The following is a 16,807-nucleotide window of genomic DNA, read 5'->3' as shown; positions in this document are numbered from 1 at the left end:
AATTTTAAGCACAAATATTGCAGCAACATCCTTCAGTTTCTCATAATACAGCAAAACCTGCTGTTGCTGCTGCTCAGAGATCCAATGGGAATAAAGCTACTGCCCCCATTCACAGTAAAACACCCTTTTTGGCATTTCTGTTCTGTATTTTGGATCAAGAAGAGCCACGGAGTTGTGATGAGAACACTAGAGGATGGGAGCTGGATCCAGCAGAGGACTTCACTGCTTGATTCTTTCCTCTAAAGTATCTTCTGAATCATCAGATCCAGCCCCCACTTCACAGATGTCCATGTAATGGCCAGAAGGATGCACAAAACACCACAATACTCAGAAGTTAACTATAATATAATGCAGGAAGAGAGCAGGAGAAATCAACAGCAGTGTTGGATGCTTAGATCTGTCCTAGATCTGTGCAGATACTCTCTGTAGGCATTGCAAACCCAAGCTGCTAACCTCCAACCCCCCCCCCCAGCTGATATCTATGTGTAGGAGATGTCTTCCAGGACACAGGCTATCAGGCTGATCTCTCACCGAGCCTGCCAGGGTTCAGGCCCTTGTCTTCTACACAGAGGCTGTTATAGAGTAGAAGAGGGATTTCCTGGAATGTCTCCCTAGCATCTTCCACTCTGTGGGGAACATGCATCTATCTTCTGGGCTAGAGAGTAGAAAACCACAACTCCCGGTTCATCTTTGATGGAGGAGGCTCAGCTGGGAGTGACCTTCTGTCAGCTTCGTGCTTCTACAAATGCTTGTCCAGTTATAACAAGTACTCACTGAAAGAGAGAGGAACCCACAGCATTATTCTCACATCTTTCTGTGGCCCTGTTCTTGCTCTAATTAGTCTGTCCCCAAAAGCACGCCCTGTCTGTCCCTCTGTGTGTCACAGTAGCTTCCTGATCTCTCCTGCTGGCACAGCAGTGTGAACAAGCAATGGCAGCGTGGACCCAGGGTGTACAGCACAGTCTTCCTTGAGACCATCTGAAAAAAGCACCAAGTCCAAGAAAGCAGGAACTAAGAGAAGAAAATCATCAGTTCAGACTTCTTTCAGCAGAAATTCAGCCAGGGCACAAGATAGAGAGAATCTCAAATTCCCACTGTAGGTGAATTATTTCAGCAGCAGCCAAGGCTAAATGTTTAAGCATGTTGAAGTCTTTCATTTGAGGAAATGTCCGGTTTCCCTCAACATCTCTAGCCTAACGATGTTGACTCTGATTTGAAATTGCATTTTCACGTCTAAATTTACCCGTGTTTTGTGGTGACATGTTGGAAAAAGATTTTGAAAGAAGAAAAAATCCAAACAAACGAAAAAATATTTAGTGAGTCAATATTTGAAATGTTCTTGTATACAAAGTGTGTGTACACATTTTCTTGCAAGGAGAGGGTGCTATTGGGAATGTATAAATATTGCTGATCCTAAAACAAATAGAAAAATTAGGGGGCATGTCCTAGCTGATTTAAGCAGAAGGGATTTTACTGAATCCCATGGAGCTGTGCCTGTGTGTTTCAGGAATCATTTTTATCCCTTAAGATTTTTCGCATGGTCCCATGAAGGTGAATTTTGGTGTTAGCATTTGAAAAATGCGAATATCTTTGAGTTAACTGAGGCTGTTGTTGGTTGTGGCTTTTTCCCAAGAACTCACATAAGCAGGGCATGACGGTTTGAATTGCGAATGGGACCCAGAAAGGGTGGCCTGACTCTAGTGGCAGCTGATAAGCTTGCTGTGGCAGCCAGGGCGTGAAGTCTTAGGGAATTATTGGCAGCTTTATACAAGTAATGACTGAGCAGAATCTTAAGGGGAGATTCTGATCTCACTGACTACTGCAAATTAGAAATAATCCCAATCGCTTTGAAATGTATTCCTGTATAATTTGTAGGAATGTGATCTTGACCGAAAAGCCTGGATTGGAATTCTGTCTTGTATGACTCACTTCTTTATTTTGTAACCTTAATTTCCAATATATAAACAGACGTAGAGAGGTGCTGCCCCTGCCTACACTGAATTCTCTAGTGCCTTTTGTCCTTTCGGTTGTTAATGGTGCAGAATGTAGGGCTTCCACCACCTCCTGCCGAGACCTTTCAATGTCTGAGAGCTCTCCTTGTTATGAAGTGTTTCCTGATGTTCAACCTCTATTTCCCTTCGTGCAGCGTCATCCCCTTACTTGTAGTTAAATACCCTCAGATCAAAACAGCGACATTTGGAGGCAGGCCGGCAGACCCAGCACACAGAGCTGGCTGGAGCAGGTTCAGAACAGCCTGCAAAGTCTCCTCTGGATCAGACTTCAAACAGGCCAGACCGAGCCCATCCTGGGTGGCCTTTACGCGCTCAGTCCCTTCTTGTGCTCCTGCCCTCTGAGAGAGTGTTACAGATCTCAAAGGTTAGTGGGTAACATCTAGAGATATAGATGCACACAACGGTACTACAAAGAGATTATTTCCACAAAGCCCATCATTTCTAAGCCCTTGCATGCCCCAGTTTGGGCAGTGCAGTATTTACAGGCACACAAATGAGGCAGCGGGAGTGAAGGAGAGGTATGTCCCTGCCTTCCTCTGTCTCTCTGCTCCTGTGCAGTCTTTGCTGGACTGCCACCAGAGGAGCATGTTCACCGCTGTCCTGCCTTCCTTGTGGCTCCTGTAAGCCCATGATGGCATGCTGGCAAGTGTGCTGCAGTGCCCAGCTCATTGCGGCGCTGCTCCTGGGCAAGATTTGCAGCTTGCTGTTTGTTTGGCATGACTTAGGTGCCCACCACAGCCTTGAGTGCAACTGCACCCTTGCTGGGTGCCCATTACAGGTGATGTGGAGATGGAAAACAGGTCTGTGCTTTGGCATACCTCAGAGTTGCTTTGTTGTATGCCTTTTCATAAAGCTCTTGAACCACATAAAAATAAAATGAAGCAGCGATCCCTGCAGCATTTCAGGCTCTCTCTCCGGCCCTCGTGGCAGCTGCCAGCAACATGTTCCTCCCATTCAGTCCAAGTTTTTTCTCAGAGGAGGGAGGCAATGTGGTGCCCATTCCCTGGGAGGGGATCTGTGGAGGTCCCCAAGTCAGTGGCGGGATGTTTGGTGCAGGAGAGAGCCTTGCTCATCAGCTTGGATTAGTTTTAACTTGCTATTTAAACAGATTACTTTGGTTTATGTAGATACCTGGATATTTCTACCCAAGATTCCCATGGGTTGCCACTTTGGCAGGTTTCAAGAGTATTAGATTTACATGAAGGGGAAAATATATATAATCGAGAAATACAATGAACACTGTCCTTTTAAATTTCTTTCCATTCTTGTTGTTTACGGGTCCTTTAAATCAAGACTTTGTGCCCTTAATTGTGTAATATGTAATAGTTGGCCTCAGCCTAATATTATGTTACTGAATCCAAGAATGACATGAGGAAAAAAAAGATGCATGCAACCAACGTACTGTTTTCAAAGTGAAGACAGCCTGATGAGAAATCATCCTGGGAAAAAAAATCGTATCAGGGACTGAAACGGATCCTTCTTTTTTTCCTTCTCCTCCCCCCCACCCCCCCCAGCAACAGAAGGTTTCAAAAAATGAGCCTGCTGAAAAGGACAACATTTCTCTTGCTTTCCTTTTTCTGATCTTTCTGTAGCCCAGAGTGCTAATCATCCTGTCAATCTCTAATTAAAGAACAGCAGTGTCAGGCAGAAGAGAGCCCTGCTCGCTGAATGTTAACTACTGAAGGGGATTTTGTGCCCAGCAGTGACAGCAAAGAGCCATGTCAGGAGCCGGGCTCGGGCACAGGGGAGCGGGTCCGATGGGCTGCTGAGTGCTGCTGAGCCTGGGACAGCATCTGCTCAGGGATTGCTCGTGGGGCAGAGTGGGGCAGGCCGGCAGGTGTGACGTGCTGCAGCTCGCAGTCCCACGCCGGCCCTTGTTATGCTGGTGCTCCCAGCGGTGTTTCTCTCATGACACTAGTAAAAACCCTTTGGTTCCTCCCAGTTCCTTGTTACAGAAAGTGGTGGACATAGCACAACTGAGGAGCTGTGGATTGACATCTTCCCGTAGCAGCAGCAGCAGAAGAGCTGACCCTCTGCTGCAACCATCAGGATTAGCCCTAGGACTTTATATGTCATTCTACTGCTGGCAAGCTCAAGGGAGCATGAAGCACACGTCCAGCCTAGGTCTGGGTGACCTTCTGCTCCCATGATTGCACAGCAAGTACTTGGGACTCTGCCTGTGATTACATGAAGAAAAGGAGTCAGCTTTCTTTCTGCTGCCCTTTGTATGTAGCAGGGTGCACAGCGAAAACCCTAGAAGCACGCTAGGGAGGGCTGAATTTTTTTATTATAGGCTTATAGGATAGCTCAGGTTGGAAAAGACCTCAGGAGGTCATCTAGTCTTCTCTTGGCCACTTTGCCACTGTGCGCTGCTGAAGTCAATAGGACATCTGCAAGTGCAGAGTAACTAAAAGTTCAGCCTCTTCCTTTTTTAGCCATATTTATCTTAACTTATAGAAGGTTATAGATGATCCAGCCTCTTCAGGAGTTGCTTGGAAAAAAGTGGAAAAGATTATTTTTTCGTCGTTTTGTATAGGATTGGAGGGATCCAAGCCTAGGAGTGGCTTTGGAGAGGCACTGCGGAGAGCCTGCCTGAAGTTAGGACCGAGTCTCGAGGTGTGCTGGGGTAGTTGCGTTAGCAGCGGAGCAGAAAAGCAAACGCTTCCCTCCTTGCCTGCCACTCTGCCGCTGACCCTGTCAGCCCCCTGCTAGGGACGCTCCACTAGCAGAAGACAGTTCATGCTATTCAAAGAGGTGGTATAACTGTGTTGGGGAAAAATAAATGCCTTTCAAGGTTCATTGCATCTGCTCGAGGAGGCTCTAGCAGCGCAACCATGCTGGTGTATTGCTACAGCAGCCCAGGGCTTGAGGAACAGGCAGAGCCATGGAGATGCTGCTCTTGGGGACTGCACGCTGGCCAGCTGTGTGCTAGTCCAAAACTATTTGCAATATATATTTCCAAATTTGCTAACCCAGCATTGGTAATCATCTATTTCTAGCCTATGGACTGTATATAAATTGTTTTTCCAACAGAAGAAATGCAATACAAATCCTATCATTTCAGATCTGAATTTTTTTGTTTTATATTGCTTGCAGGGACTACATAGTTTGGGTTCAGCTAATCAAGTAGAAGTGTTTACAGAGTCCTGTGTGTCCTCAGGCTTGAGATGCTACCACAGGAGTAAAAGACAAAACTGGCTTTCTATTTTTAGCAGCCAGCCTCTTCTAGGCTCGCCCCCTCTCATAAAAGCTCCCATCCATAGGCTTGTACAAATCTGCTTCATATAAGCTCATGTTTAGCCAGGAAACCCCACAGTTTCGGGAGCCGGTGTGTTCTCTTCAGAGGCTTCTTGTTCAAGGGCTTGTGTGTACCTGAGCTGTTGCAACAGCACATGGGTCCCCAGTTCCTGGCTAAAATCCATGGCTGAAATCACACCCTGACACCACACTCTTGAGACACTGCATGATGCACGACCCGTCCCTTCTGGGAATGACCCTCTGTGTTCCTGGGAAGTTACCCCTAATTAAGCCGGCATGTACCACAGCTACAGAAGTGAGATCGAGAGGTGGATAAATACCTCGCTAAGGTGATTTGAAAGTCTGTGCTGCGGCATGGTGATGCAGTGACTTAATGAAGTTGCTGTTGTCACAGGGCCCAGGGACTCAGGCAGTCGCTTCCAATCAATGCTGAGAGGTTAATTACACATTTACCTGAACAGCAGTCTGAAATCCTCACCAAGAAATTGGGAGTGGGGATGACTCTTGGTTGCTTTGGCACCTACAAGCATAAGCAGTACCAGAAAAGCATGTCTATCTAGATACCCCCATAGCTGGCTGAACCTTTACAAGCTGTTTGCTGAGATTCTGGGATGGTCTTGTCCCAGAAATTGGTTCTAGTTTGTCATCAAAGCCAGAACTGCAGTAGCTTTAGAGCCAAAAAGAAAAAAAAAAACACCAAGCTTTTTTCTCACTTGCTCCTGAATCCTGCTCCTTACCTTTTAGCTGAAGTCATCCCAGTTCCTTCTGTGGTGTTTTCAGAGTGAGAGATAACTGAGATGCCCACAGGGCAGGTGGTGGTGAATTCACCCATTTTTAATAAATAGATTTTAATTAACTTTTTAAAAAGTCCAACTCATCCCAATTAGTGGAGGGTGACTGCATTTGTTCTTTCTGAGAGTGGGAGAGAGTGTGCTGTGTTTTCAAGACCATCTGCTCGTGAATCCTTAAAAAAAAATCAGAGAGGAAAACAAGCGTTAGCCAGAGGCAGAGAAAGGGTGAGGGCATTCTGGCAGCCAGCTGGGGAGGCCGTGCCAGCGGGGGCCGGGGTGGGGGCTGCCCAAGGAGCTGGGGTGATCCTGACAAATTTTGGAGGTGGGGAGCTCTGGGGAGCTCTGGGAGAAGGGACGGTAATTGCCTGAATGAGTGGGAAGCGAGGCAACAATCTGGAGGGGTGGGTTCTGGCAGCTTCCTGAGCGGGGGGAGCTGATACCCCGCTGTAGATGACTTGGGAGCTGGCCTGGGATTTCAGGAGGGGACGCGCTTTGGGATGCTATTCTAAAGGGAGGCGTTGCCAAGGCATTTGTTACCCTGAATACAAAGTGGTTCTGTCGTGGGCAGGAGGACGAGGCTTTGCTCTCAGGATGCCACCAGCACCTGCAGCAGGATCCAGGGTCTGGGGGTACCTGGAGAGGGGAGAAGGGGCAGTGTCTGGAGCAGCTCCCTCCTCACTGCAATGCAAACTGTAATGACCATGCTTTGGGTGTCCACACTTAATTTATATCCCTTCCTTCAGAATTATCCCATATTACCAGTTTCTGGTCTGAAGTCAGATGTGGTAGCTTTGAGAGGTGCAGAAGGATCAAAATTTTATTTAATTATCACTTCTTCCCATCCTGCAAAGAGAAACGTATCCACTGCCCTGGCTGGGAGTGGCGGTTCACTCGGCCTCGTTCTCTGTGCCCTCTAGGGAGACGATATCTTGGACCGCAGCTCAGAGTTGATCTACACGGGAGAGATGTCCTGGATTTACCAGCCGTATGGACGGAACCAGCAGCGTGTTTTCTTTCTCTTTGATCACCAGATGGTTCTCTGCAAGAAGGTAAGGACATCCAGGGAGAAAGCAGCATGGCTAAGGACATGCTGTGGACAGGCTTCCCAGTACAAAATGGTTTTTAGGGCAAGGTGGCTATTTGCTACACGTGCAAGAAGAGGACATGGATAGCACTGAGGAAGGGCAACCCACGTGCTAGAAATACTGAATTACAGGATGGTGAGTATAGTGTGATAGAGGGATTTTTATGCTCATGCAAATCCAGCCTCCACTTGTTCGTTTCATGCCTTTTTCTCATGTGCCCCTTGTTTGGCTCGTTGCCTCACTTCTACTTTTGGATTTTGGCTGCAGCATATGATCTGGGATTAGATAGCCCTAGAATTTCTGTGTGAACTATGAAGCCTGGCACTTGGGCAGACAACTCAATTACTGCATTAAAATCATGATTGCTGCCTTTCGAAGAAATATCAGGCAGAAGCCTGGTCCGTAGCAGGGTATATGTGCTGTCACTTGGTGAAATGCATTTTAAGCCTCATCCTCATGTAGCTGCTGTGCTGGATTTTATAGGGCATTAAGCCCATCGTGAAGGTAGAGACAGACAGTGAGGAATACTGGTGTTACTGTGTTGTACTATTAATAGCAGCAGGTGAAATGTGTTCTGGAGCAACTGTGTTAAGCAGCAGCATCATAGCTGTATTGCTGTAGTCCCACTAAGGTGATCCCAGCTCATTACCATCACAAGTGTTCGCAGTGCAGTGCCAGAGCTCATAAGTCCCCTACGCCTCTGTCTGCTGAGAGACCAGGGATTCGTTGACACTTTCACTGCAGCCATACAGATAAGTGTGCAGAGGGAGTCCCCTGGACAGGCTTCGAGTGGCAGCGAGGGTGAGCTGCAGATGTCTCCAGCCAAACACACCAGGACTGCGTTCCTGTCTCATCTCACATGCTAGGGAAAGGTTGAGTGGGACCTGCACCACGTGGCAGCCCTCCGAGGAGTGCCCTGCACCACAGGAAGCGCGTGGGTGGCTGTGGGGGTGGGTCCTGACTCACCACGGCATCACTGCCCGCTGCCACCATGGTGTACAGAGCTGTGGCCTGTGCCGTTCAGTGGGTGGCACTTTCTTCTCCTGAGTCATGGTTGACTGAAATTTTGCCTCCTGGAATGCATGGGCTTATTTTTTCCCTCATCATTGCTGTGCATTTTACTTCTTTCCTGGCTCTGTAAAAAAAAAAAAAAACAAACCACAGAGCAACAATAACAGAGTCAGATGTTCAGAGAACTGTCAAAACGAGTCTGGAAGTACACAGCTGGGTTTAATTTTTAATCTTGACCTCCTGCACTTTGGTTGTGACCCTTTCATAAGTCAGCATCCAGTTTGGCTTGCACTGGGTCTGAGCCAGAGGGATAGTGAGCGTTCCCTTAACTCCTGGGAAAATCAGAGCTGGGATTGTCGTGGTTATCAGTATGGGTGGAGAGCATCAGCGATTCACAGCAGGCTGCCGGGGGCTCAGAAGGTTGTATCAGTATGCAAACAGCGTTAGTGTGACACTGCCCTTCTTCCCTTATGTATTCAAAAGGAATTTTGTGATGTGTGTGGCAATGCTGCACAAGAGATGCCTTCATGGGAAGACGCCCTGCAGATTTCAGCTGTCTCGGAGCCAGCACAGTAGTCTGGGGCTCCCTGGCAGAGAGACTGGCTCCATGTCAGGATCTGGTGGGCTCTTCTGCCACTAGCCGAGGTCTTGTGGGACAGTGTGCCCACTGAGCTTTAGGGTGCCAGGGCAGAGGGTGGTAAGTCATCTGGTGAGCCCAGGACCGTGGGCACAGGGTTCATACCTCATTGCAGGTTCTCCTTCTGCATCTCTTTTTTTCTAGCATCAAACTGGAGTTGTTGCTTTTCAGCACGTTGGGGTAAGAGGGGAGATGGGGTTACGGCTGGGTTCTCCTTGAGTGTTATTAAGAAAGATTGTCAGAGTATGGAATGCAGAGGAGTGTTAGCTCACATTTTGGGATCAAACATCTTACATAAATCAAATCTGAATGATTTATAGCCTGTGTTGTCTTGACCCTTGCGTCAGGCTTTGCTGTTTCAGATCCCAGCAGGCAATCATCTAGCAGGATAACCTCTGCTTTAGAGCCAGTGCGCTATATCCTGGGGCTTCCTCAGTGAAGCACCATGTGTGTCGTGGTGCAGGAAGCGGAGGCTGTCCTTCCTTACCCCATGCTTTAAAATGCTTCTCTGAGAGATATGAAGTATGACCCACATGTCCCCAAGAGCAGAAAGAAGGCAGCAGGTTGGCCGAGGTGCTGGTGTTCCAGCTCTGCCTGGCCAGGTGTGGGCAGAGCCCCATGTCCTGGCGTCATCTGCAGCACAGCCTGGCCCCAGTTGTGGGGGTTACAGTGCTTGAGAGCGGCCTGAGCTTGCAATATGTGTTCATGTCCCACTTCAGCAAGCCCTCAGGGAACTGGAGTTGAGTCCAGAAGGGGAAGTTTGAGATTTCCAGAAGGTCTCAGAGTTCAGCTGGTCCAGGTCTGGCAGCTCCTCTGCCTTGCGTACAGGGAAAATTAAGTCCTTCAGAGGTTTTCAAAGCAGCAGATTGAACAGCACCCCTCTTATTCTAGACACAGGCAGTGAGGAAATTTGTGGACAGCCAGACCTATGTTTTGCATGAGGTTTGTTTGGTCAATAAGCCTGGTCAAAATTTTCAGCTTTGGTACCACTTTAAAATGGCACATCTCAGTGAATCTTCCTCTTCGGAAGATCTTCTGCCTATGTGGGTTTTCTTCATATATAATAAATTAGTAGGTGTGATACATCCTGAATCATGACACAGTCTATTTAAGAATACATTTATTTTTTAATTATAATGGTTGAATTTTACCTCTTTATTGGTCAAAAAAGTTTTTTATAGAAATAAGGAACTAAAACAAATTCCTTATTTAAATATGTCACATATACTTAAGTTTGATGAAAGTATGCTAGATATCCTGAGAGGCTCTAGAAGACAAGCATGTATTTCAAACGAGATCTCCCCCTCCTCCAGATCTTCACTGCAGTTATCTGCATGTCATCCTCGCCTTCGTTACCTGTTTGTCTCCCTGGTGGATGTTTGCAGCTGCAACAGCTCTGCTCTTGAATCCTCTAGTAAGACATATGGATTCTGTGGTTTGATAGAGACTGATAATGAGTTTCTGATGGAGCAGATACTGTTCGATATCATAAGCTCTGTGACAATTTTGGATGTTGGTATTCTCTGTCATTCCCTTTGAACTCTCTTGTCTGCAAAACCTGTTACACAGTGGGCTCACGTTGCAAAGAATGTCAGATTTCTGCTCACTAGTTCATGCAGTGAAAGATGAAATAATTTCTATGTGGCAAAACTGGCTGGAATCAGCTTTGCTGCTGTAGGCTGAGGTTAGGCGTTAGTGGCATTCACTGGTACCAGTAGATGTGTGTTAAGTCTGGGAAGAGGTATATGAATTACTTCAGTGCCTGGAAAAGAGCTAGTGAAAGTCAGTTTCTCTTTTGCTGCCAAAATTTCAGCAGCATTCTGCTTCCAGCCAACCCAGGTGCTGATCAGTCCCAAGAGAGCGCGCTGCTGCGTGCATGCCTGCAACCCTTCTTCGTGCCGGTATTGCAGGTGGCTGAGCCTTTGGGCTGGCTGTATTGCTGCTGAACCCAGGTGGAGTATTAAAAAATTCTATCTATAGCCACGGTAACAACTCATTTTGTACCCATTGTTAAAGGTGAGCACTGGGTGCAAACCCCCAGTCCCGTGTAAGTTTGGGTTTCCTGCAGGCAGTTCTGCTGTCAGTGGCAGGCAGTGAACACGGCTGCGGTGCGGCTGCTCTGCTTCCTTTGCCTGGCTCCAAAGACAAGGCACAGGCCACACTCTCAAAACCATCTTTGTTTCTCGCATTCATCTGTTGGTCCCTGTTTGGTCCATCAGCTTTACAGGCAGACAGCCTAGGAAAGTTCCAGCAGGACTCCTCTGGTCTGCTACCAGGGGTTACCTTGTTTCTTTTTCCCGCTGATCTGTCCCATGTTGCCTGTGTCTGCGGAACAAGGTCTGTTGGCTATGGAGGTACGTCTGGTATCCAGCTATCTGCTTTTTTTTAATCTGCAGCAATTAACATATTTCCAAATAACCCCGTCTGCCTTGAATATGCCCTTATGCCCTACTTCCCAGAAGCTGCGCCATACCTTTCTGGTGATGTCTGAAAATGTTTCAAGGTTACGGCGGCTTTTTTTGTTGGACCTCTGGCCGAGACATTTCTGTGAGGGGGGATGACTCGCAGGGTCATTTTTCTTGAGAGTATCACCTAGCTGTTCCCCTGCTTGATATGCCTGCAGAAGGTCATCAGTAATGCCAGGCAGCCATCTGACAGACAGGAGCTCGCTGTATTTATTAGCTGTTCCCAAATATTTCAAGCAAGGTTTCGGTGTCAGCCTGGCCTTTTGAAATAGCGGGTGCGCACACATCCCTGCCGGTTGGAACCACCCCCTTGTATCTTATTGCTCGCTCTACTCGTAAAGGTGATCTGCTGCTCAGCAGAGGGGTGGGATGGAGCAAGAGCTGCTGGTGGGGGCAGCTACTTGAACATGAATGTCCTTGTCTTCCCACTGGCTGCATCTCCCGGGATTTTTTCCAACAGCTTTTGCAGCATGAGCTGAGCCAAGGGTCTGTCTTTGTGAATGAGTGTACGGGCAGCTGGGTGGTTACCTGGTTGATGGTTCATTTGCACGCAAAGAACCAGATATTAGTGTAGTTATTAATGTGACTATGTTGAACTATATGACTATATCAATATGACCACGATGAACTAGCCATGAATACAGTTCAGCTGACAGGAAAGGAGCGGTGGCACTGGTCGGGTGCAGCAGCAAAGCGCAGACCCTGGCCGAGTTGCCAGCGTAAGTTCTGCTGCCTCAGACTGAGGAATCCCAAATGCATTACCATGACCCCCACGGCTTGGAGAACTGATGGGACTTCAGGCAGAGACCTAGTTTGTGAAAATGAGTAATTGTAAAGGGCTGCATTCAAATGGGCTTGACAGATGTTATTTCCGCCAGTATGGGTATATTTAAGTCTTTCTTCTAAGCAGGAAACTTGCAGTAGGATTTGTGAGGGCTGCATGAGTAAGAGCAGTAGCAGCAGGTGGAGAAGCTGACACTATGGCAGCCAGCTTTCATTCCTGGCAAACATCTTGCAAAGCAACTTGTGTGGGAAGATATTCACAAATAAAAATGGTTTCTGAGCTTTACAAATAAATCTCTTTAGCTTAGATTTTGCCTTCAGATACAGCACTGGTCGCTTCCTAATATCACCACTGAATTATTTTCTGGTGCTAAGAAGTGAGGAGATCAGTCAGATGAAATGCCCATGTCGGCCATTTCGGTGTTCAATAAACGGAACACTAAACACCAGTGGGTGTCGGCAGGTACTGCAGAATGTTTCCAGAACCTGTGTCAACAGGGGAGCACTGCATGAGTTTGGATGTCTACAGCTGCTGATAAAGAGCCACTGGGAGTGCTCGTGTTTTAGATATTCTTTGCAAAGCTGAGCAACTTTCAGCTGTTGGATTAATGTCAGACTCCCCTTACAAATTTTCTGCCTGTGTTTCCTGAACCAGAGGCTGGGACATTGCAGTGTGCTTGAGGACAAAGTGGTGCTTTCTTCAGAAGAGAGTCTCAGTTGGGTTACTGGAAGAAGGGAATAAACTGTGTAGGAAGCAAGCGCTGGCCTCAGTTTGACTTACCATATGTCTGTAATCAGGAAGGAAGAATAAATATTCCAACATGCTAACCATAATTACCAAGAAATGAAGTCAATCCTTGATGATGGTAACATTAAAAGATGTTGCCTTAAAGGCACAGGGTCTACTTTTCTGTTCACCCTGAAGTTGAAAGAGTTTGACACCAAGATGCTTTAAATTAGCAAATCATAGTACTTAACATCCAGGACTGTGACACGCAGCATTAATTATGATCATAGCTTGTTATGTTGGGGGTTGCTCGAGGTGCTTATCATGTAATAGATGAGGATCTTCTTTTTTCTGTTGTGGGTAATAGTTTGGATTTCCCCAATGGCCTGGAGAGCACTGTGGCACTAGGCTGGAAATGACAGTATGAAGTATGAAGGGTTAACGGAGTTTCTGCACCAAATTGTGCTTTTCTTACACCAATAGTTGAACAGTCCTTGATGGGGCTCTGTGTTTAGTGTTTTCTGACAGTGCAAAAAGATCAGTGACTGCATGAAGCACATTTAGTTTTCATTTGCACTTTTTATGTGTCTCTTGTAATCAAGAGGCAATGCAAACTCCAGCTTGTGATTTATTGCTATTGCTGTCTTCCCTTGAGCTCTCAGAGCAAAGCAGGTTGGATAAGCAAAATGAGACCAGTTTAATAGCAGTAGCCAGACAGTCAGCCAGAAATAGCTGTGCTATAGGAGATGGAGTAAATAAAATAATCCTGTCAAACTCCATTGCAGTTCAGGTTTCCAAATGGGAAGATAAAAGAGACATTTCTGAGCCCTTTCAGTGTACGAAGGTCTAGTTCTAGTTCCCATATCGCTTCTGTTAAAAGCATTGAGGTAATCTTTGCACCAAAACAACAGCCCTGCTTTTATTACAGGCTAAATAGGTCTCAGGGGCTAGCCGAAAATCTTGTTTGCAAACACAGAACAGCACTGGGACAATTCTTATTACTTTAAGTGCCTTTTTGACCCACAAGGAACACCATTTGACATTCGCAGCACCTCCTACCCATTCTCTTTCCTTCCCAGTAACACAGATCTCCCTGAAATGCCAGGTTTTGGGTCAGGCCTGGGTCCAGCCTGCAGCAGGGTGGGAAGGTGGGTCAGGCTGTGCTTGCCTGTTTTCAAACAGCGGCTCAGCAGAGGCTGGGGGGTGGGCTGCAGGGACCCGCAGGGCGTGCTGCTGCTTGAGCCGGTGCGATAGCGTAAGATGGGCATGAAGAAAACCAAAGAAAACACAGTGGCTTGGCCACAGCCCTGAAGCAAAGTATGAAATGAAGTTTTTAGAGAACAGTGTTTCCGCCACCCCACTGATGTAGCCCCACGTTCGTGCCCAGCTGATCAGCCGGTGCTGTCTGCAGACAAGGTTCCTGTGGGTCCAGATTGTAGAGTACGGCAAGGAAGTTTGATCCTCCTGTCATTCTCCTTGGCTAGCCGGTAGCTGAACATGAAGGATGAATTCCATCAATTGACAGGATATATATTAAAAACAGTTACAAAAAAGTACTTTGGCTTTCAGATATAGCACAGTCAAGAAAACTTTTAATAGTCAATATAGCCCTGAATGCATTTGTTCAGTGACCCTTTTACAGGGATGCGCATGTGCCGGTTACGTGCCCCGAGTGCAGTTTTGCAGGACTGGTGCTGCTGGGCTGGACTGGCCAGAGCCAGCAACTCGGTGTCTGCTGCCATTCTGCTGACTGGGGGAGGCAGGAGCTGCCTCCTCGCTGCTCGGGGTACAACAGCTGAGCGGAATGAGCAGACTCCAGCGAGGTCACTGGGATGCGGGAGGTGTAGGGAGAAAAACATCAGGGTTGGCCAGAGAAGCCAGCTGGAGGAGGGCGGGAGAAGGCTTTAGGTTGTTAGTTGTTAATTCAATGGTAAAATCCAGAAAACGCTGAATTCAGAGTCCCTCACAGTCTGTGTTCTCTTTTCTGCATAGAGAACAGGTTTAGCCTACTCATGCAGCCATACAGATATGCAAGATTCTATACAATATACTCTGTGCCTAATTTATCGCTCCTGTAATTGCAGTGGGTGTACGTTTGGCCCACAAGTGAAACCTCCAGAGCTGAAAATCTAACCCTCCCTCTGCTGTGGCCTTTCAGCAGCACAATTTTAAGCCCCTGGGAACAAACTGGAGAGGCCAAACCAAATGACGTGGCTGCAGCAGGGTTTCCCGTCTTTTCCTGTTATTAGTTCTTTGGAAGTGCACTCGCCCTCGCCTCACTGCTTCGCAGCCAGTGTGACTGGGCTTGAGGTGGAACAAGGCATCAAAATGCCACTGATGTTCCACTAAATACATTCAACAAAAATAGCATTTCCACATAAATGCTTTCAGCTCCAGTCCTCCCCCACTCGGATCCCACACTGCAGCTTCATGGAGCTGGCAAGGATGAATCAAATGTCTCTTTCCCAATTCAGGAGACAGACACTGCTGAATAATTTGGCAGGAATCTGCCGACCTCCCCAGCACAGCTGTCCTTGTGCGAGGAGGAGTTACGTAAACTGATAGCACAGAGATTTCGGCTCCCCTCTTCCCACGGCAGCCCCTGGGGAAACTTGCCACAATTTGGCCCATCCTAGGAAGTTAGTGGTAGGAAGCGAGTGGCCGAGGTTGTGTCGGGGAGGTGGTGTTAACATCCTCCTCTTCCTAATGTGGTCCGTCCCTCATCGCATTTTCAGGTGGCACTGCACAGACCCCATTTCCCTGCCCCTAAAGGCTGGCTCAGCCCAAACCGCTGTGTCCGACAGGGCAACGGCAAAGCTGACAGCCACTTAGCAGGACTTAGATTTATTTTCTGATATCAAGAATATTTAGGACAAAAACACAAAAAAGGGTTCATTGAGTTGAGGGTCTCACTTGAGGCCTAGTTTTGCAATGCACTCAGCTCTGGCCAGGTTGATGAGAGCAGTGTGTAACTGTCCCGTCGTAACAATCAGCTTGCAGTAGGGTTAAGTTAAATGAATTAATGCTACGGAAAACTGTATCTTTGGTGTTCATGAAAAGCAAGCTGGGCTGCTTTCTTCAAAGGGTTGCTTTAAGGTAAATTAGATTTTAAAAATGTAGGCTCTGAATCTTTTTTTAAAAAGCCAAAGAACGTTGAAAGCCCTTATGACTAAAGATACCCAAAGACATGGCAAAGTGGCAGTGTGCCATGCTCTCATTGCTCACGGCAGGCTGGGCAGAGTGAAGATAGAGAGCAGGCAGGCAGGCAGGAAAATCAGGACAAATTTCAGGAGTAAACTGAAAAACTCTGCTCACTCCCTCTGCTTCTTCTGTTCAGCTCTGCAGTCACTGCCCAGGTCAAGGAGAAATTGTCAGAGAGGGGTCTGACACCCACTTCTTAGTGCAAAAGACAGCTCAGCCTTTTCCAGACCTCTGCCTTTTCCAAATCATGGGCTGGTGTTTGGGTGCAGTTATTATGGACCCTGGTTTAGTCTTTTCCCAATTTCAGCATCAGTTATTAACTATTCATCAACTGTTTCAAGATCAACTATTCACCAAGCTGTAGAGCTTGCCTGTAGGGGGGTCCCTCTGCAGCCTCATCCTCGGATGCCCATTCTCCTTTGGTACCTGAAGAACTCATCATCTTCTGGGCAAAAACAGTCTTCAGGGACTGCTGCTTCTTACACCGAGCACGCTGCTACCTTGCTGCCTTGTCTGTGTTACGTTTCAATTATCAGTCATTTCAGGTGAGCTCTGGCTTTGCTTTATCTGTGCGTATGCAGTATAACACGCTCAGCCTTCCCACCCCATGAGTGCTTGCAAGGGCTGTTGCTTCACCAGCAACGCTCCTCACCCCACACCATGATCTCAGGTGGGGAGGAGTGAGGGGAGAACCCCCTAGTGCACCTTTGCGCTGTCACCCCCACTCAGTGCGGCAGGAAGATCTCAGACCTCTATTAGGATGATCTTCTGTAAAGGGACCGGGATGGGATGGAGTGACAACCCCCAGCAGAAGAGCCACCCTGTGGCATGTTACTC

At 47.4% G+C, this 16,807-nt stretch overlaps 1 protein-coding gene across 12 annotated transcripts in view; it reads left to right on the top strand.

Moving 5' to 3' along the window:
- Nucleotides 1-16,807, top strand: part of ARHGEF9 (Cdc42 guanine nucleotide exchange factor 9) — a 236,819-nt gene that overhangs the window by 198,837 nt on the left and 21,175 nt on the right. For all 12 annotated transcript variants that reach the window (XM_080366128.1, XM_080366132.1, XM_080366133.1 and 9 more), the window contains one exon: nucleotides 6,979-7,110. In XM_080366128.1, coding sequence (XP_080222254.1) covers nucleotides 6,979-7,110 — 132 coding nt within the window. The remainder of the gene's footprint in view (nucleotides 1-6,978; nucleotides 7,111-16,807) is intronic.

Source organism: Falco punctatus, assembly GCF_963210335.1.
Source record: "Falco punctatus genome assembly, chromosome: 15".
NCBI lineage: Eukaryota > Metazoa > Chordata > Aves > Falconiformes > Falconidae > Falco > Falco punctatus.
The sequence above is the reverse complement of the archived record's forward strand: the minus strand, read 5'-3'. Positions and strand labels throughout refer to the sequence as shown.